This window comes from Formica exsecta, unplaced genomic scaffold, assembly GCF_003651465.1.
Source record: "Formica exsecta isolate Colony F162 unplaced genomic scaffold, ASM365146v1 scaffold140, whole genome shotgun sequence".
NCBI lineage: Eukaryota > Metazoa > Arthropoda > Insecta > Hymenoptera > Formicidae > Formica > Formica exsecta.
In genome coordinates this window covers 864,925-887,470 of record NW_021848730.1, presented here as the reverse complement: position 1 = coordinate 887,470, position 22,546 = coordinate 864,925, and the positions used below count along the sequence as shown (strand labels likewise).

The 22,546-nt window shown below is 33.3% G+C and overlaps 1 protein-coding gene across 7 annotated transcripts in view; it reads right to left on the bottom strand.

The window, feature by feature from the left end:
* LOC115246202 (acetylcholine receptor subunit alpha-like) overlaps positions 1 to 22,546 on the bottom strand; it is a 100,198-nt gene that overhangs the window by 6,099 nt on the left and 71,553 nt on the right. For all 7 annotated transcript variants that reach the window (XM_029824870.1, XM_029824871.1, XM_029824872.1 and 4 more), the window contains 7 exons: positions 12,497 to 12,614; positions 8,413 to 8,552; positions 6,915 to 6,959; positions 3,348 to 3,457; positions 3,054 to 3,234; positions 2,111 to 2,226; positions 1,628 to 1,796 (listed from right to left, as the gene is read on the bottom strand). In XM_029824870.1, coding sequence (XP_029680730.1) covers positions 1,628 to 1,796; positions 2,111 to 2,226; positions 3,054 to 3,234; positions 3,348 to 3,457; positions 6,915 to 6,959; positions 8,413 to 8,552; positions 12,497 to 12,548 — 813 coding nt within the window. In that variant the 5' untranslated portion in view covers positions 12,549 to 12,614. The remainder of the gene's footprint in view (positions 1 to 1,627; positions 1,797 to 2,110; positions 2,227 to 3,053; positions 3,235 to 3,347; positions 3,458 to 6,914; positions 6,960 to 8,412; positions 8,553 to 12,496; positions 12,615 to 22,546) is intronic.

Genomic DNA, 22,546 nt, shown 5'->3' with positions numbered 1-22,546 from the left:
ATAATTATTTTTTATCAGTTCAATTTCTGATGCAATCCCAACATAGGGAATTCAGATATTGGATTGTTTTGAAAATATTACACATAAACCTAAAATATTTATGTACAGCACGAAAACCTCAAATATTAAAGAACGTGAACTATTTTTAGTATTAGATTTTTCGTATTGGCAGTAAATAACAGAACGCAATCTTAATTTATATTTAAATTTTAGAATTTGTTCTTTTTAACGTGTGAAAAATATCCCTAACATATCCTATAGAAATCCTTAAGATGTTCCACAGGATTTCCCTGGATTCTCCAGAGGCTAGTGTATGGCTATCATTTACTCTTCCTCAGGACATCCAGAGGAGATCCGAGGATTAAAATAGGATATCCTCAGGATATCCTACATGTATGTCCTGGATGCCCTTTGGACGTCCTAAGGACATCCTTGTGCTGTCTGGGATAATACAATAATTTAAACCTAGGTTTTTGTTTAAAACTTATACTCTTCGTTTCTTAAACGCATAGCATATTTCGAATGCTTGTATACAATTGTTCAATATTTCACATTATTTTATTTATAACAAAAGCTTTTAATGGCGACATGGGATATGGGCTACATCTTAGAAGAGGATGAGACCAGTTATAGAGAGAGTATTATCTCTCCATCCTTTCGCATTGATCCTGCGCACCAAGCATACGAGACACATTTAAAGCTGCTTTACTCTATCTTCCTCGTATTTCCATTGCGTATTCGCCGATTGTTAAATGACTGGCAACCTGATAACCTTCTCTTCCTTTTCTCCGCTTGTTCAACCCACCGAAGAGGATCTCTCTATACCTTCCGCCCGACGACAAAGTGGAACAATATGTCTGAATTATATAAGCCGTTAAGCGTGGATATATTGATGCTCGAGGTCGAGTGTGTCTTACAGGGAATTTAAAGACGCAACATCGGCGGCGAAAAGGTCGCGATCTATACTATATTCCGATCTAATCGAGTCAAATTTTTGTTGCGTTTGTAAAATTAATTTTGAACTGCGATTTTGCCGAAACAAAATCTCCGAGGGCATATAAAGAGAAATGCCGCGATAAGATCGATCGCGAATTAAATTGTAATGCGCGAACTATACCGTTCTATTCTGATCTAATCCAGTAAAATGTGTGTAAATTCAATGCAAAATTGATTTTTTTTCCATAACATATCTATATCGGGGCATTTAAAAATACAATGCATCGCGGCGAGAAAGTTGAGAGCGGATTAAACTACATGAGTTTTTTATTATCTAATTCGATAAAATGTTCGAGACTCAATCAATTTTCAAGTGTGCTTTTAGATTGAAATATTTTGAAATATTTAAAGATAAAATGCTAATAAAAAGAGAATGATTACTCTATACACATTTTTCTTTTTCATTTAATCCGAATGTAAAATATTTGCCTCTCCAGATTAATTTTTTTTATTATGTTCCTAAAATAAATTATTTCATTCTTGTGCCATTTCAGGAATTTTTTAATATGAAGAAAAATAAAACACAAGCAAGATAAATTGTATGAAGCACAAATACAGCGCATTGTATGAAATAAAATTGAAAAAGTAAGGGTTTTAAGAGCGATCTGCGTCGACTGCGTGAATTAATTACCTTCTCTCCGCTGTCACTTGGCAGGTAAAACACCAACACCGTGAGAAATGATATCCCCATGCACGGTATTATGAGATTAACGGTGTAGAACAGAGTCTTCCGTCTCATGGTGATGTTGAAAGTGATGTCGAGGTAAGGCTCGTCGCAACACGTGTAAAACTTTTCGTTTCTGCAATTCGTACATTCGCGCGCTTCGCTTTAACGATTGATATTATACATTAATCGCATATCTTATATATTTCTCACAACCTTCTTCGATCCAGGACCAAAGTCGAGATATTATTAATATTAATGCTAATTATTAATGAAGTTATTAAAACCCTAAATTAAAAAATAACGCTTGGAACACGATATGAAAGTCCAAAATTCTCTACCATTACTTATAATCTGTTAATAAAAGACTCCGTATATTTGTGTACTCGAGAGCCAAATGCAAATAATGTAGGAAAAATTAAAAAAAAAATTATTAAGCCGTATACGTACCTTACAGCAGGGACTTCTAGTATGTCCCATTCAACGGAAGTATAAAACTCCGACAGATCGACGCCGATGTCGACGACATTGCTGCCTCGCATCTCGTCAATGTGTCTAAGATCGACCTTAACATAAATTACTAAAATTTACAATGCATTGTTGATATCGCGCTGCTTAATGTCCAATCAATCAACACTAATTACGCTCTTTTTCTCTCACGACAAAAATTATATCCACGTACACTACTGACGGTAATGAGACATTTGAAGCTAATATAAATCAACAACCAAGCACGTATAAAGCGTTAATGTAAGGTGAAATGATGTAATATCGCAGAGACACTCCAGAGAGATCTCTTTAAATAACATTTAATATTTAGGTCAGACAATTCGTCTGGCGACCCCTTATCGGTTCTATCGCGACAATTCGTTTATACTGCGCGATAGTCGCCATTTATACTCGCGATTGTGAAGTTTTCACGTGAGTCTCTAACAAGCGACATTTTGCTCAATAAAAAAAAAAAAAAGATAACAAGCAATACGATCTCTCGCTATGCGAGTCTATAACCGACGACGCTAATATTCTCATCATAATGCGCTACAAAAGTCACAATTGTCATTTTCAGAATATTTATGATCGCCTTAACAAGATCTCCCGGAGATCTCTCTATTGCATCGACAAAACGAGGTCTTTCAGTCCCCGAAATTAATTGGATCGATTATCTAGAAAGGATACGCGTGTTATATAAGAGAAAATATCTAGAGAATGAGAAACAAATTGTTTAATTGTTTAATGACAAACTTTGCACAAATTATCGCAAATATCTTTCTACGTTAAAGAGCTTTCTAAAGATTGTTTGATGATTAAAATGTTGATTTGGGAAACAAAAGAATTTTTTTTCCTTTTTTTTTTTTTCGAAATACACTCGCGGAGGATATTAGATTGTTCTCACCTGGAAGCCGTCGTAAGTCCACGAGCCGAATTTCATTACGCACGTCTGCTCGTCGAAAGGAAAATATTCGACGTCAATCTCGCAGGAAGACTTATAAATCGCCGGCGGTTTCCACTCGACCCTACCCGTGTAGTTGAGAGTCGCCTTCGTCGCCAGCGTCACCTCGAAATTACCGTCGGCGCTGTCGAACGCAATACATAATTTCTTTTCTCGAATCCACGGTTCTGAACTTAAATGTTACATACGAAGGATAGAAAAAACGGCGAATACAATTGCCGTTGAAAATGGTCTTACTTGTTGTATAAAACTATATCGGGCCTCCATATATGATCTGACGGCACGTGCAGCATCTCCACCCCACCGTACTCTTTCGGATCCCATGTCAACTTGTAATCATACCATGACTGCGAACAGAGGATCGTTATTATCGCGGTATTCTTTCATCATTATTTTATCATCGTTATTTATTACGTTTTTCTTATAACGGTAACACGAATTGGCATTGCATTTCATCGTTCTTTGCTTTGCGTTTTGCACAGTGAACAAAATGTTTCTTTGTTATTACAATCTCTATTTGTCCCTGACAGAATATCTTTAATCTCGCGCGCGCGATATTTTTATAATTGTGTAAATAAAACATCAAATGAATGTGGTTATCGACAATTACATCATTACAGATAAAATCGTTGATAAATTCGATCGAAAATTCTCTTTATTTAAAAGCGCAAAATTAATCTTGCTACATTGGATAAATACCGCGAAACTATTTTACAGCTTTTACGATTCTACATTACGCGTAAATGTGCAGTGCAAATGCTTTTCTTTTAAACTCCTCGTGATTTATTCAACAGATTTAACTATCGCATCCTACTTCATGTATTTAAATGGAAACCGACAAAGGATCGGGAAAATCAGGCTGAAATTACTTTACGAACACTAGACCGTGACACCGAGGCAATATTTTGCAACTTTCCTCATTCAGAGTTAAGGTTGAAACGCGGAGATTTGCATACGGTGTACTAAACTTTTTCTTTTCTCTTGCTCGTCCAGTCTGGTCGAAAATTGTATCCCGCGCGTTTTATTAAAAAATTTCTACATCGTTGATCAATTCAATTTGTATATAATTAAAAGCTCGTTTAATCGCGATAAGATCAAAGAATGCGTAAGATAAAAATTTAATATTATACAGCAACTCACTGCATATTGTGGAAATTTAAAGCAAAGATTTTTCATCCGTGATATCCAACATTTATAAAGAAAGCCATAAGACGTATGGATCAAATTTTCATGACGGATTCTTGGACGCGAATCCGAAGCCAATTCTTTCTCAATGAAAACGACGAGAAAAGCATCATCCCAATGTTTAAAATTGTAACATTTTATATTTGTACGCAATTACGCTCCGAATTAATATCTCGTTAAAGTAAACTTGAAAGTAATTGAAGAATGCTTTGCAATTTTTTTTTATTTCCAACTTTTTAAATAAAATATTTCACAATTAATATTTTAAGATTTAAGGATGACTGATAACAATAGTTCCAAAGCTTTCTGTCTGCAATCGATAATTGTCGCCGTCTCTTCTCGACGTTACTGTTGAGAAAAAAATAGAACAAAAATGGAACAATTCGTGCATCGCCTGTTTATTCCGGACACCTCATGGAGCTTTGATACGAGCACATTATGCGCACACAAAGACACGATTGCTTTTATTACAGGCACCTTTCCATTTAGCGGAATGTCCGCCGATATTGGAGTTGTACTGGAAATGCGCTTCCTTGGGGCGTAGACACAGGATTATGCGTGCGTCATGTTGAATATTAGCCCGGAGCCGAAGTCTCCGCTTACAGTGTGTATATATTTGCCGGATAGAATATTACTTATGCCTTTGCATAGAGCAGGATATGACGTGTGCGCGAAATTTGGTCGTATGTTTGAACCGAAGGTAACGCTTAGTTAAATAGCGAGTGCTGCTCCATTCCGCGAAGTAACTAATTTAATATTCATCGCAAAATGTGGTATGCGGCAGAATTTTCGGGATTCTCGATATTTGCAGCTCCGACTCAATTTACAACGATATTTTGTATCGATCCCGGATCCTTCGGACGAGGTAAAATTTTTTTGCGACGATTGTAATCGCGATTTAATGCAATTTAAACTTGTCTTGTTAAATTTATTACGCGGATCAATAATGTTATTATGAGTCGCACACCTACAAAGGGCGACAATTATTGTAAAGTTACGTTTAAAGACATCAGTCGTTCTACCGATATCGGCGGACACGTTATTCGCAATGCGGACATTTTCGGCTAAGTTGCGCCAGCACGAACCGGTTAATCGCATCGATAAATCGCAGTAAAATTAACATTTTCGTGCGCAAACTTCGCGATAACATTAATGCATGACGGATCGTAGGAGATACTCTGAACTTTCTCTTCTCGCCTGGTAGCACGGGGTAACTTGTTCGAATCTCCGAAATGTATGCATGAACATCAACGATGTGCTTAGGTTTACCACGTAACACTAATATTTGGTGTGCTTTCGCGCGCCTATGAGGTTTTGTTGGACGACATGTATAATGAACTGATAGAAGTCATCAGATGCGGGATCCTGGGAATGCCCGTAACAGCTTGTAAAATTTAATTATGATTTGGATTAAAAGATTATCTCGTCAGTTTCATGGATATAATCGAACTGCGCAAGTAAAAATACCGTGTTATTTTTTTTTTCTTTTTTAATTTGAATTTATTTCTTTCAATGATTACCAAACAAAAACTCGATGAATACAAGCCGTCGACGTTCGAAATGAAGTCAGGATAAATCGAAATTTATAATAAAATTGATATGTTTCAATTTCATGAATTTCAATTTATTCGGACTTTACTTCTATTACCAATCCCGTTATTCATCCTATTTTATTTTTTTGATTGTTTTTCAACTATAGAATATATGAATTAAAAAGTCTCGATATCTGACAAGTATCTGACAAGTGAAATATGACAAAGAAAATCTAGAACAAACATACTAAAAAAAAATTATGTATGGCATACAAATGGAATTAAAATAACTCTCAATGTATATCGAAATTCCAAAATATAATCCCGTGCAGTTTTTCTCCAAATATTGCAATTAGAAATTTATTTATATATTATAGATATGTAGAGTATTTCTGTTTTCTTCTTCTTTCTTTCAATTCATATAACAGGATCTTCAAATTTATCAGACGTCGCCTTGTAATCGCGTTGCGAGGTACATCTCCTATCCTTTAATGACCTGATTCTCCGTCGCGAGTCGCGTATTTATTACACGAATCTATTTCGCTCGATATATATGCCGGGAAAAACGGTCGCGTACACATGGCGAATCTATCTATCTTACGTAATCCAGCGTTTGAAAGTGGGTTGCACGGTTCGCCGGAGTTATTTTCTGGCTTTTCGGGAAAGCGGAAGCTTCTGTCCGATCTTCGTTTCTACGTTCATACGCATATGAAAATCCGCGCGCGTTAAAACGTGTCATCGACAGGGGCCGTTGCGGATATTTATTTTCCACCTGGATGACGATTGGTCACCATCGACGGAATTTTCAACGGATTTCGAAGTTATCGGTACATAGAAGAATACCGTGTTATCGGTACATAATAGAAACTTGTTTCATTATTTCGAGAGTTATTCATATATGATTGCTTTTGAGATTTTTACGGAAGATCGAAAATATATTGAAAATAAAGAATGCATCGATATTTAGTAATTGCTGCTTTTATCACAATGTAAATTTTATGTTATTTAAAATTTTTATATATTTATTTTATAATCTTCTATTTTCATTTTTCGTAATTTTTTTTTACATGATAGCAAAATATATTACCTGTTCGACCCAAAGGTTCGTCGTCATGATTTGATTCTTCAAATTCTGTAAGAAAATAATTTTGTGAAAATAGACATCGCTGCTGCTCTAAAAATATATTACAACATTCCGTTAAAAACCGATATATCTCATGCTTTGCCGAAATAATTAAAAAATATATTATGTATATATATATATATATACATAATATATTTTTTAATTATTTCGGCAAAGCATGAGATATATCGGTTTTTAACGGAATGTTGTAATATATTGATTTTTCAAACAGTATAAACATAAAAAATATATATTTTTTATGTTTATACTGTTTGAAAAATCAATATATTACAACATTCCGTTAAAAACCGATATATCTCATGCTTTGCCGAAATAATTAAAAAATATATTATGTATATATATATATATATACATAATATATTTTTTAATTATTTCGGCAAAGCATGAGATATATCGGTTTTTAACGGAATGTTGTAATATATTGATTTTTCAAACAGTATAAACATAAAAAATATATATTTTTTATGTTTATACTGTTTGAAAAATCAATATATTACAACATTCCGTTAAAAACCGATATATCTCATGCTTTGCCGAAATAATTAAAAAATATATTATGTATATATATATATATATACATAATATATTTTTTAATTATTTCGGCAAAGCATGAGATATATCGGTTTTTAACGGAATGTTGTAATATATTGATTTTTCAAACAGTATAAACATAAAAAATATATATTTTTTATGTTTATACTGTTTGAAAAATCAATATATTACAACATTCCGTTAAAAACCGATATATCTCATGCTTTGCCGAAATAATTAAAAAATATATTATGTATATATATATATATATACATAATATATTTTTTAATTATTTCGGCAAAGCATGAGATATATCGGTTTTTAACGGAATGTTGTAATATATTGATTTTTCAAACAGTATAAACATAAAAAATATATATTTTTTATGTTTATACTGTTTGAAAAATCAATATATTACAACATTCCGTTAAAAACCGATATATCTCATGCTTTGCCGAAATAATTAAAAAATATATTATGTATATATATATATATATACATAATATATTTTTTAATTATTTCGGCAAAGCATGAGATATATCGGTTTTTAACGGAATGTTGTAATATATTGATTTTTCAAACAGTATAAACATAAAAAATATATATTTTTTATGTTTATACTGTTTGAAAAATCAATATATTACAACATTCCGTTAAAAACCGATATATCTCATGCTTTGCCGAAATAATTAAAAAATATATTATGTATATATATATATATATAAGATCAGCAGCTAAAATATCATTTTTGTCCTCAAATAATAATGTTAATAGTACTTTAAAATATATGATATTTTATATATTAATATATAAATACCTATATTTTATATTTAAAATTTTCTCTCAAAATCTTTATAATTTTCATCTGTTTTTTATACAAACAACATTGTGAGAAAATATTATTGCTTACCACATCGATGAGCTGCGAAAGCTTGAGCTTTATTTTAACGGTGAGGGCGTCTGTGACGTTGACCACTGGACGAACCAGCTTGTTGTAATTCGACAAAAGGTCGTCGTATAATCGCTTCGCGTCTGGATTTCCTGAGCATCCTAAAAATATAGAAAAAACATGTCCTAAACTTGATTCTCGCACTTAAAAAATTTTTTTTTTCCTAAAGTAAATTAATAGCAGAAAACTCTGTATTTCAAATATAATATTAAAATTGTCTATAAAAATATATATATTATACATATATTATTGTATGAATGATTATGGTAATTCAAAAATAATTTACTTTATTTCATACACACAATTAATTTTTAAGTTCATTTCTAAAATATATTTATAAAAAAAAGAATCTATTATATTTTTATTATATTCTTTAATTGTCATCTCAGAGATCCTTTTTTTTTGTTGATTTTAGTAGTGCAAAGTTTAAGGCTAATATTGCGACGGACAGTTAGATGCCGATAAACGAAGCAAAAACACGGCTCCGAGAAAGGACGCGGAGAGAGGAAAAGCGGGAAATATTTTATACTCGAGGGCAGATATCAAAGGAAGAGAGACAGCCGTGGATGGTTTATCCACGTAACAGGACAGCTCGGTAATTCCGCTTCGTAGTTTTCCCATTATCCGAGCCCATGTGAGCGTGCCGTGTGGATTTCGCTTTGCGCATATTTAACCCTTTGCCGTACGGCAGTACATAAAGTATTGCCGTCATTATAAACACCAACACGCTGGCCAAAAGCTACGAGTTGGATATACGCGCTATCGCCCGAACTGTTCTCCATTCATTTGCAATTTCAAGGTAAAATATTAAGCTTCTGGATTTGCGCACAAATTGTTCACATTAATGTTAAAAGCAGACAAAAGTACGATTTGAAAGCGTATTTTATTTTCATTTAATTATCTATCTTCCGTTTTCTTTGCTTGAAGAGATACTTGAAGAATCATAAATAACTGGATATTTAAAAATTCGATATAAATATCTATCTTCCATCTGTATTCAATGAATACATCGGAAACTGCATGATAAGATTAATCGAAATAAAAATGCATATATATCTCGCAAAAATAGCTCAATTTTCTCCATATTTTTGGATTATCTTACATTATTCATTTATTTATAATGATAAACACAAAGTGTACAATGGATTATAATTTATTTATATTCGTTGGTTCTGAGGAATTTTCATTAGTCAACGACAAATCGGAATCGATTATAAAAGTGACAAAATATTCGTTCATTCAAGGAGGCGCGGATATCTGTCGATATCTCGTCATTATAATAAAGTCGTCGATAGATTCGATTTACCGTTATATTATTTATTATGTTTGCGTACCATTTTATCGCCATTTTACAAGCTCTTGCTCGCAACGCGTGCACGATGCAACGTCGCCAGTGATTTTAATTTTGAAACCGAGCCAGAGAGCGCCGGGGGCTCTTCCGGCTCGTACGTCGGACGGCAGTCGAGAAACTGGATTCAAGACAAGCTGGGAAACATATAACCCCGTGAGTTTGAACTCGCGCGTTAGAATGTCGATAGTGATGTCCCGAGGATTTTCTGAGGATATTCCGAGCTTATCCCGCGTCCTTAATACAAGTAAAGTACAAATAATTTCCTGAAATAGAAATAATTTCCAAACGCTAATACTAGCCATATGTTAAAACTGAAGTACATGTAAAATTTTTTTGTTATGTTTAATTAGAAAATGTATTTTGATAGATCTTTCTACCGCAGCGTTATTCTTGTATCGATTCTACGTCGATAGTATTAAGATTTTGCGAAAAATCTTTGATAATGATGGAGAAAATGTTTCTAATTTATACAATTATAAGGTACATTTAAAGTTATTTGATTTTATACACTTTTGATTAAGGATGTTTTGACTGTACAATAGTAGCAAAAAACTGTCAAAATTTAAAAAAATATATATTTTTTATGTTTATACTGTTTGAAAAATCAAATAAATAAATCCGGATTATAAAAGGAATTAAAGTATCACAAAATAATATGGTTTTTAAAATCTTCCTAAAAGAAAATAGTTGTAATTAATATTTTTCCTAATTTATGACAAAAACTTTTGATCGTGAATACCCCCTGAAATCAACTATAAGAAACAAAAAAAAAAAAACAAGTAATTTGCAGAAAGAGAGAGAGACAGACAATATTTTTCTACAATTTTTAGTAAATAATTTTTAAACGAGTAAATGGATTTAAATCAAGTTTTGCATAAATATTTATTAGAGTTTTCTTAATATATGTGAAAATTTTTATTTCGTTGGCAATGTTTTTTCCTTGTCGAATTTGTCAATAAATGCTATAATTTTCCACGCGATTTTCCATAAGAATCAATAGTAACTTTAAACTTAAATAATTTCCAAACCGTTAAGAGAATTGTGCTCAGGTTTTGTACAGATATTCAGAAGAAATAGTAGAAATTTACGAAATTTCCATGCTTTTGTCAATGTTTTGACATATGACATACATCCTTAAATACATTTTAACGACACATATGTTTTATTTTGAGTATTTTATAGTTAAACATTCTAATCGTAGAGATTTCGAAGATATTTCAATATAATTAAGTATCAACAAACCATCTATAATTTATACAATTACATAATTAATAAATAATATTTATTTAAGTAATAAGATAATTAAAATTACGCGTATGATTATGCGAAACGCGAACATTCATCAAACAGGATTTTACTTAAAGGTCTATTTCTGTAATCGCATTGTTTGCTGTGTTCAATTGCGCACGTTTTCCTCGATAAAAATAAAGATGTTACGGCCGTTTGGCAAATGCACTTTATAGTACAGCGCAATCTCGCATATATGCGGGAAAGAAGAATGCTCAGAAATGCGACCGTAAACACAGACTACCATGGTCGCCGTACTATATGTACGTCCGTACTCACTAACCGATAGTGTTACGCATCTCGTAGACCACAGGCAGATGCATGATAATGCGAACGCATGTAACGGCGCGTTCCTGCGTATTATAGCGACATCGGGCTTGCAAATACACCCTCAGGAAAACGCTTTACGAGCCTCAAATAACGGATTCCATGATCTTCATGCACACCCACATCATTATTTGTACATGCATGTGAGAGTAATATTCTCTCATGTCTATATGTACGCGTTTCACATGGTATAAATATGTATTTCTCCCGCGAAATAAAGAGAACAATTTTTCATAAAAGATATTTTTGTTTATCACAAATAAGAGAAAATGGAATTGATGGCCTAAATTTATTACGATATCCTATAGTCCTATATTCATTTACTATGGATATCCTATATTCGTTTATTAATCCATTTGCTGCGGATAGGTGTGTATGTGTGTTTGCCACAGTCATTTATTAAAAATTCTTTCGAACAAATATAGTACAATTGAAAAAAAAAAATGCATTCTCTATCACGGAAAAAAAATGCTGTTGCTTCAATTAAAGTCTACGTCACGGGCTGCCACAGACATACATAGTTCATTCAATGATATTTTTATTAGACCAAATATCTGGATAGTTGTTTGAATAATCCAGATATTTGGTCTAATAAAAATATTATTGAATGAACTATGTATGTCTGTGGCAGCCCGTGACGTAAACTTTAATTGAAGCAACACCATTTTTTTTCCGTGTATGTTTTAATACGAAATAATACTCTTGCCTTTGTATTAATCAATTATTTTGTCAGGAGATATTTGGTCTAATAAAAATATCATTGAATGAACTATGTATGTCTGTGGCAGCCCGTGACGTAGACTTTAATTGAAGCAACAGCATTTTTTTTTCCGTGTACATTTTAACAAATAATATCTATTAATAATTACATTGAAAACAATTGAATTAAAAATATCTATGTGATATATCATAAATTATTATAATTTGAAAAGGAGATGACGCGGTGATTATGTTATGTAAAAGATGAAGTTTCTTCGCCACAATTAATATTGGGAAAGATAAGATAAAATTTTTGGACGGTTAATATCAGTGAATTAATATAGATCAAAGACATGCGATTTCCAGATTGATTATACATACCTGATATGAGCACCAACACTATCCACATGATCCCCACCAGGCTCTTCATCATGTCATTGTGTCACGTCCACCTCATTTCTTCTCGCCTTCGTGCGCTCCAGACCCCTCAGTTTTTGCACTGCAATAAAAAAAAAGAAGATGATTGACCGATCATATAGAAACGCAGATGGGGTCTCTCGGTCTTTTCGTTCTAGTTTATAAATTTCATATTATATTGCTAAGTTGTAAAAATAGATATCACGTTCTAAAGTGCGTAAATATATTATAAAAGTATATGTTAATATATATACAAACATATATCTGTGTTAAACATATTTATGTTTGTTAAAACAATTTCTCTTTGTTTCTCGAGGCAGCATTTGCTGCCTCAAATTATTGCCGCCGCAAATTATTGTTATATTGCTACAAAAATTGGGAATCCGCAATTTCGATTAACAGGAGCATTAAAATTTAACGAGTCTAATTATTCGTGGTTGCAAAATGGGATGTCATTCATTGCAATTTATTTCTGGTCGGAGATAGCGAATGTATAAAGCGTTCGCAAAGAGCATGAATGACGTTGATTCGGGAATGAGCAGGTAATTATAGGCCGTCGCAAAGACTTACAAGCGTTTTCGCATTCGCGTGCAATGTATTCGATGTGAATTAAAAACACGTGATAAATTACGATATTCAGTATAGCCAAAAGTGTGAAATCTATCGAAAAGTGCGGTTCTGCAACAGAATTCGAATATTCTAAAATTTAGATGTCATTGCAACTGCGATCGATTTTCATATTTTCAAAGTCGAATACTAGAATTTATTTCATTGTCAGATAATTCATAATTCGAATTCCTAAATAAGAGCGTTAAATCTGCAATAATGTTGTATTAATTTTTTTTTGTATCAATCTCCAATTGACTGTCAAAATAACATTAGTGATTTTTAACAGCGATCGATCTGTATTCGAAGTAATCATTGTCGGTCTAAATTCTTTCAAAACTCTGCCCCGCCGCGATTGCAACAACGGCACATAATTTTCTATGTTTGCTCTTTGTGCGAAATAGATATTTGATTCATGGTTTTTACGAGCGGGCCTGAGTTTTACGTGCCGTTATCGGTGCCAATTTTCGTGCCAGAAAATTTATGGCAGTCGTAAGAATCGCATTACGCGATGTCGAACTCTTTCTGCATTTTGATATTTTTGCAGGTGATACGCAACGGCTGACGCCAATTATTATCGCAATTCTGACATTATCCAGTTTTCTGAATTTTAATAAATCTCTTCTTGCAAATATTTTAATCTTTTGATAAAACTGATTACGCAAAAAAAAAAAAAAAATTGCTCTTATTTTTGAATTACTTTTCTTACATTTCTCATCATTTTCTATACATCTCAATATAATATTAAATATGTACATATAATATACGTATATAATACATATTTTATAAAATTTCTTTCGAACATCAGGCACCACGATCTTGTATATTACATGTAATCCAATCTTGCTAAAATAAGAATACAGTGTCATTGTAGAACTGATTCTTCAGCTGACAATTTCGTTTCTTACTTGCGGAAAAGATCGTGGCAGAATGTCGCATTGAATCAGTATAAAAGGATAATGACGATGCAAGTGCCGCCGTCCTGTCGCGCACATGACACAAACCAGCTGATTTGCTGCCCGGTCCCGCCGCTCTGCAAGACTTTTTTCATTTATCCGCTTATGTAACACGCGTATTGCAGTAATGTCGCTCGTGTACATGTACATACGTATCCCCTATTCAGCACAAGAGGATCTGCCTGAAGAAAAACCGACTCGCACTTTAAATTGCAAAAAAGACGCGCGCGGACAACGTTGTTTATTGGCAAAAAGAGAATCTCTCTTCTCTCTTCCTCCATCTGTTTTTTTTTTCTTTTATTTATCTACCTTTCATTCACCGTTTATTTTTACCAGTTCAACCATATACGTATTCTTCCCGTTCTTTGTTTTTCCTCTTTACGCTTATATTCTGTTCCACTTGTTATGTCGCCATATCGTTTTGTTACTCGTGAATGGTTGCATGTGTATTTCGTGACCCGTTTGTCGTGAATTCGATGGAAAAGAAAATACCTCGAAGAAACGGTGCATCGTAGAGATTACGAAACAATATGCACGTACATTTCGGAGTATTTTTTTTTTATCGAACGTATTAACATAATTAGCCATAATAAGAGCGATTCTGTTTTCACACGATTATACATATATTTGCAAACATTACGATATATCTTATAATTTATTTTATTATTAAACATTTTTAATATATAATCGTGAGACAAAAAAAATAAAGATTTGTAAAATTATATGTTTCTATTGCGGGATTCACTTAAGGATGGAACACAATCTCCACAAAAATAATTTTGGAACCGATAACTCTTAAAAAAAGGAAGATTATTATTGAGGGAGGGAAGGGGCGAGACAAAGAAGGAGCGTTTTGTGGAAATCAGGAAATCCATACGTTTGGCAATGGTTCGCAAATCGCGGGGAAACGGGCTTTTCTGGCACGAGATAGATGACGGCCGGATGAACGGCGGCCGTGTGAGTGGCAGGCACTTATTATTATCGGTTATCCGGTTCCGCGAGTGCCAATATTCTGTTATGCTCAACCCCGCGCGTCAGTCCAGCGCGGCCGGACTGGCTGGCCGGCAACACATCTCGCCACCCGGTCGCCTCTTATCCGTCCTGCATCCATTATTCGCACGGCAGTCAACTAGCCAACCGATCGGGGCTGCATTTTTCCACCTCCGAAAACCCGATATCGTTTGGTGATATCGCTGTAGAGCCGCGTACAATAAAACTGCATATTGTATACAGACTATTCGAGACCTAGTGAAACTCGCACCGTTCCTCTCATCTGTAAATTCTTTTGCCGATTCTTCGAGTTATTTCTTTTTTAGTGAAAATATCGAAGAAGAGATAAATGACTATTTGTCATTAATTTTCAAAATCAATATATTAAAAGATTTGTTTTTCCCCTCTTTTATTCGTATAAAATCTTTAACTAATCATTCAAATTCAAAATTTGTTGAAGAAATATTGACCATCTAAAATTAAGTCAAAAACTTTATCCTGCTTGTACTCCAAAGATTATTTTGTTAAAAAGTTTGTTATAAATTGTTTATTGTTAATTCTTAGAATTTAATATTTTTGTTGAAGCAAAATCGATTCCAAAAATTGATCAAAAAGTCCGCTTGTAAAAAGTGAATCAATAGAACTATAACAACATTCTCTCTTTGCATATATACATATAGGTTTTACAATAGATAACAGAAACTTCGGCGCGATGTACGACAAAATAAAAACTCGACAAGCTATTAATCGAACTCAATCTACGTGTAAAATCTGGAAAGCTTTCAATGAAAACAATCCAACAGTCGAATCTTCATCAACGATCGTATATTGCATAGCATGGTCGACAAACCATGCTTTGTTTTATTTAAAATTATTTTCTTTCTGTGTAGATAGCTTCATTTATTAATCACGAACATATTTATTGATGTTAAAAATTCAAAACATAAAATATTATAAAATTCCCATTGAAAAATAATTCCTTTGAAATTTTATAAAAATACTGCCTTGCATCGTAATTCAAAAATACAATTGACCAATGAGAGATATTGCAAAGTATTTCTTCAAATTAAAATTCACAATACATAAGACAAACAAAAAGCTTATCGAACAGACGTGCGAGAGGGGCTCGATTAATACGTAAAATTTAACAACGAGCACGTATTCGGATTACTGTCTCGTTTCACTCCAGAATCGTTTAGGAAACTTCGCGTTCTCTTCGTTTCCATCCGAAAGTTATTTCTGCAACGTGGCCTGGGATCGATAAACCCCGAATCCGTCCGTCGCTCTGTCCATGTCTGCCACTTTCGCGAGCTTAAGAGGTGGATAATTATCTCCGCTACATACGAGCAAGAAGCTCTTTAAACGGCTTTTCCAGGATCCGCTTTCTTTCGTCGTCGCCGCGTGTCATTAACAAAAAGCTAGCTAGTAAATGAGCTTTCTCATCAACCGTCGTATAGAGAGTGAATAAAATATACACACATATAATGTATATCAAAAAATATTAAATTAGAAATATATGTCAAAATAATTTCTTGTTTAATATTTGGGTATTTTTTAAAATATTTTATCAAGCGTCAAAATTTGACATATTAAAATTAAATTTACCGGAAATATATAACCGGACATATCAGTTTTTTCAATTTTAAGTCAATGAAAATAAAATAATATCTTTTCGTAAGTATATCGACTTATTGAATTACATGTTATCTGAATTGTGTTTATCGCATCCTCGTATTCTTAAATAAAAACTTATCGCTTTTCAACTTATCATCAATTCTTACTTGACAGTTCTTGATAAATCTATTTAACCGAAGATTATAAATATATAACGTGCAATTTTTATCACGATGGTGACATGCGCCAACGTTATTTTATTCATCAATCTCATTAGTACTTTATTAAGGAACAGTATCTTCAATCCCCGCAATTAACTTCCATAAATTAACAGTGCCCTATGACACCCCATCCACCAACGCAACTTCATTAATAAAGGTTCTAATTACATTAATTATTTTATTAGCGGTTATTGTGCGCATAATGTGCATATAAATGCGCTATTAATTATAATGGATACAGAATGTGCCTTTTAAGATTTACATCAAATTTAAGAACATTTGCGAATGTATTTTTGACAAATTTAAAATCAAAAGTTTCGCCCAGATAAATGATCATAAAATATATCTCAATAAACTATATATATCCGTTGATTACGATGAATCTCATCTTTTACCGAATAATACCATGCATATTAAATTAATTTAAAAAAATTATATATTATTAATGTATGTTATTAAAATATAATAAATATAATTTTTTAAATAAATATAATGCATATATGTATTTCAGTCTCCGGCTTGGAATTTAGTCAACCAGATACAATTTCGATAAACCGAATATTCTCTCGCATTAATTAATCTAGGTATTATTGGAATTGTGGCGCGTACTTACTCGATTCTCATGTATAAAAATCACGCTCGCGGGAGTTATCGGACATTCGGCAATCTGGAATTTTACAAACTGTCTTACGCGTCACAGGGACGCTCTCTTTCTCCCTAATCCTGAGGGAGAAAGTATAAATTCGACACGTGAGACCGCGTATGCGATTCTCGGATCGTTTTACAAATGGTCTAATAAAACGAGAAACGGACCAGTCGAACGCAGCCAAGAGAATTGATAATTAATCTGTCTGTCGCGGTCGTCGGCGAAACTCTCCCGCGGTGCGATCGATCGAAAATGTAAAAACATATAATAATATGGACGGTATAGCGAGGTTTCGTTGCGCTGTATGTCGCGCGTTTTTAATAAAAATATAACGGCGTATCATAAAAGAATTACGATTCATGCGAGATGAGTATAAACGAGCGGCCCCTTTCACGAGACCGACCACTTCGCAAAAACTTTTTCCGCAACGAACCCGCCTGTAAAATATCCTATATTTTTCTAGCCCGAATATACGCTCACAGAGATGTATTAGTGACAAAGTGATCAATGCTCGAATAACTTCGAATAACATATGCAAAGATCTTTACGAATAATATAAAAACATTAAAAATGATCATCTGCAGAAAATATGCGTCAATGTTTAACTTAATAACGACAAAAGACTTCAACGAAGGAATGCTAATTAATTAAATAAAATAATTATAATCCTTGAGTTTACTCAAATCAAAGTACACATAATAATTTTGACACACAAATTATCGTATTGACGATTAATATAAATGCCAATTTTTTCACTCGATATTAAAACCGGACTGTTTTCATAAAAGTTGACATTGATTTTTCCGAAATGATTTGTCACCTTATTATCTGCAATAGAGATTCATTTATTGAAGGGCAGATGATTTATTACGTGGCGCTGAGGCTTATCTATCAATGTCTCGCGATAAAAGAGGCAATCGCCAATGGTCAGTCGATCTCAAACCGATTAACGTTATGGAGAATTCAAACTCTATAAACAAACCGCCGTCGTGCTCGCCAAATGTGCGAATATTCGCGTTAAATTATTCCCCTACAAATGACTTCAATCGAATCTTCGATTCTACTTGATTATCGTTGGGGCGATCGATTGAACATTCGAATAATACAAAGTGCAATTTTAAAAGAACACGCCCCAATACTTTTCAAGAGGCTAACGATCGTTCCTCCAGACGCGATGTAACTTCACCAAATGATCGATATTTCGCTGCAGTAATTGAACCTGCCTTGGAGATAATGAAAGAACCTGTTCTAGCGCAATTTATTCGCTGTGGATGAAAAATTCAACGCCGCAAATTATCGCATGGATATGCATATTATAAATTCTCGAAAAAAGGCGGTTGACCTCATTCAACCGATACTGAATTTATCTAAAACCAAACAATTATTCAATAATTATTCAGAGAATTACAGAGCAACATTTTCCTTGGCAAGTTTTTGATTAAACTTTTAAAAAAAGTTATGGTAGAGAAGAGAAGATAATATCTTTAACAAAATAACAGCTATTATTTGACGGATTTTTATTCGAACTCAGCACGCGATCGAAATAGCTAATGATTATTATAAGTAGTAAATAAATTATATAAAAATCATTAGAAAAAAATAATAAATAAATAATTTAAAAAATATAATTCTGTAAATAAAAATTAAAAAAAATCATATTGAGATAGTTATAAGTAATAAAATGTATGCTTATAATTCAACCTTCTATTTTTCTATAGGAACTTGATACATAGATTTATATTATCCCTGCAACTTAATGTCTTTCAAGAGATAGGAGAACCAAAATATACGTTAAACGATGAAATTTCGTATTTAGATTACGACGATATTGCGTATGTAGATAATTACTAACATTCCAGCGGGAAAACGGATGTTGGTGAAATTCCTGGCATTCACCGTGTCTCGTGGGACGTCTTTAATATTATATCGTCCCAGGAACTTCCGCCAACATGGTGAAAGATATTTTCCAAAAGTTTCGATCTAATATTCCCCTTCAATAGCTAATGAACTATGCGTATATTAAATAATTTAATCAATACCCTAATTATGACAAAAGATAGTAATTATCGTAACCGAATTATTTTCATATTAGAACTTATGAGTTGGCTTGTTTATTAAAATTAAAGATCCATAAGTGTCTTCTCACATTTCGTTTTTAGCATATTAGCATTTTACTTAGGAAGAGCTTTTACTTAGTGTTTCGCAAAATTACAGCTACATTAATTAAACGCGCCTTTGCGGTACTTTAATTTGCTCAATAGGGCACATAATGTGTAACACATTAGATCAACGAACTTGTCGTGGTCGCCGGAAGGCGGAAATTCCTAAGCTATGCCGTCTACTAGATACGTCTTACTTCTCATCGAACAATCCCAGAAATGCTTCACGGCATTCCAGAAATTCCAAGAAGAGTGAGAGAAACGGAGAATGCTACTTGCGAATCTCGTTAAAGTGGGAAAGCTCCTAAAAGATATATCGACAAAACAAATTTTATATATTAAGTTTTATATAAAATAGGGGAATCATCAGATTGGATTATATATAAATATGATGAAGAAAATTTGATAAGTAAAAAAATTTTCAACATATTAGTATCGAGCCCAGAAGCGTTTAAAATAAATTACTTTGATGTGACAAAAGGTTGAAATTCCATATCCATAATGCGTTATTAACCTAAAAGCTAAATATTTTACTACACCTGCGTCACGAATAATAGCATTTATGTTTAGACAAAAAATTTAATGCAACAGGTGGTATATATACATAATGCTTTATGGGTATATATTTTATACCTTCAATAAATACAATATATATAATCCTCGTAATTGCTTTTCCAAGCCACTTTTCCTCTTTTCTTACTTGCTCGATTCCTAGGTATTAAAATTTTTATTTTCTTATGTAAAATGTGTCGATAGAAATTCATCAATTTAAATACGATTCCACTTGAAATTTGGGATTGATTAAACGATAGATCATTGCAAATCCCATTATCGGTAAAAGCGATTATTATGCAATCGTGCGATTTGACTAACAATTCCGACGCTGCAAATACAAAACGGCTGACAAACGGATCTCGCGATATAGGCACATAGAGGGTCTCTTATTCTCGCGGATAATCGAATATCGGTCCGGAGATTCGGAACGCTCGTGCGCGCCAACGGACGCGATGGTAAAAGACGTTGGAGATTCTGTGGGAATCTTGGCATGCAGCACAGTCCCTATCTTCGTGCAATCGGTATCACTCGGCAAAATCAATTCGGCTGCATCTCGGCTCATAGAAAATGAAATATTCCGAACCGTGCGCGACGCATATCTTTCGATTCGCTCGCTTCGCGCGCGTTGAAACTTTCATTGGCCTTTAGATGTCTATATGCTGGATTCAATCCTGAATTCATCGTACAATGATATATACATATATATAAGAAATACGAAAGTGATAGATCGCCATTTTATGCGCCAGGGATGTAGAAGATACGGAGAGAAAAGAAAAAAAAATAATTATTCATAGATACAAACAAAATATGCGTTACAAAATAAACGCTGGATATATAATATTGAATTGAATTGTATAACAATAAACGTGATTTAGTACAATATAAATATGATCCAGAAATTGTAATTTTATAATACATTCATCTACACTTCCTTTAGATTTTTCTTGTAAAATTTCATATTTCGCGTACAGGAGAATCATGTGATTTTCACTTGATAGCGATACTACTTTCTTCTACAACTGCACGATGTGATATGGAAATTCTAGCGTATTGAAGTTTACGGAGTGTAACGCAACGATCGCTTTTGTGTATTACAGTACAGCTATAGTAACGTATTCAAAAGACGCACGTTCGCCTAACACGCATAATGCGTCGGTCGATGCACGTCAATGCATCATAATATATATGTTTGCGTTCAACGATGTAGAAACTTATTCAACCGCAACGACAGCGATAAAACAATCGTGTATCGATAAAAGAAGTCGATGACGAAAATGTTGCGCGAAACGAACGAAAGATTTTCGACTACTATTATTTTTATTGGCCACAATATGTATGAGCAGTTTGTGTTTGCAGTTTATAATATTGCACTTTGAAAAAGAGAAATGTTACGATTTGAAAGAATCCTTGTCAAAAAACACACTGTAAAAAATAAAATAAATTTTAAAAATAAATTTTAATTTGTAGTTTCATTGAATGAATTTAACATGAAATAAAATCTTATTTGTTAACTTCTAACTCATAAAGTTACAGTGACCACACCCACTTTGAATGCATTGTATGAAGAATATGTTGAGTATGATAGAAATGCAAATATAAAATGTTTTTTTTTTTTTTTTAAGTAAATTTGATAAAATAAAATTTATTCCCGAAATAAAATCAATATTTATATTTTATAATTTAATAATTTCAATGTAGTAAAAAAATATAAAACAATTCCGTAATTACGCACGTAACTAATTAATATGGATAAATTGAACCCGCGATTAAGGATAAATCGTAATTTTATAAAGATTATTTTTTCTAAATTGACACATTGTAACTTTGCGTTCTAAAGCTTGCACAGCAATAGAACCGGATGTTCTACGAAAGTCTTTTATAGAAAAGTATAGAAAGAGAGTGTACAGGGAGAAGAGACGAAAAAAGAGATGAACTCTTACGTAAGAAATCCGACTTTTCTATTCCGGCGTCTTAAACGTTTGGTTGGTTCGGCGACTAATGAAGACGGACTGCGATGATTGAGGGTTAATAAAATCAAGATACGGTGCAAGAGAAAAACGGAAGAAGCGCATCGCCACGGATGTAGAAAACAAAGCGCGGACGTTTGTAATCGCTCGATCGGGGCTGTAAAAGGGCCGAGAGGTGAAGGAACAGGCAGCATAGGGTAGATAGGTAGGTAGAAGAAGGACGGGGTGGAGAAAAAGGTAAGGCGGGAGAGAGGTCGTCTCGTAAGTAGGTCGCATCTCACGGCTCGATATCGTCGAACC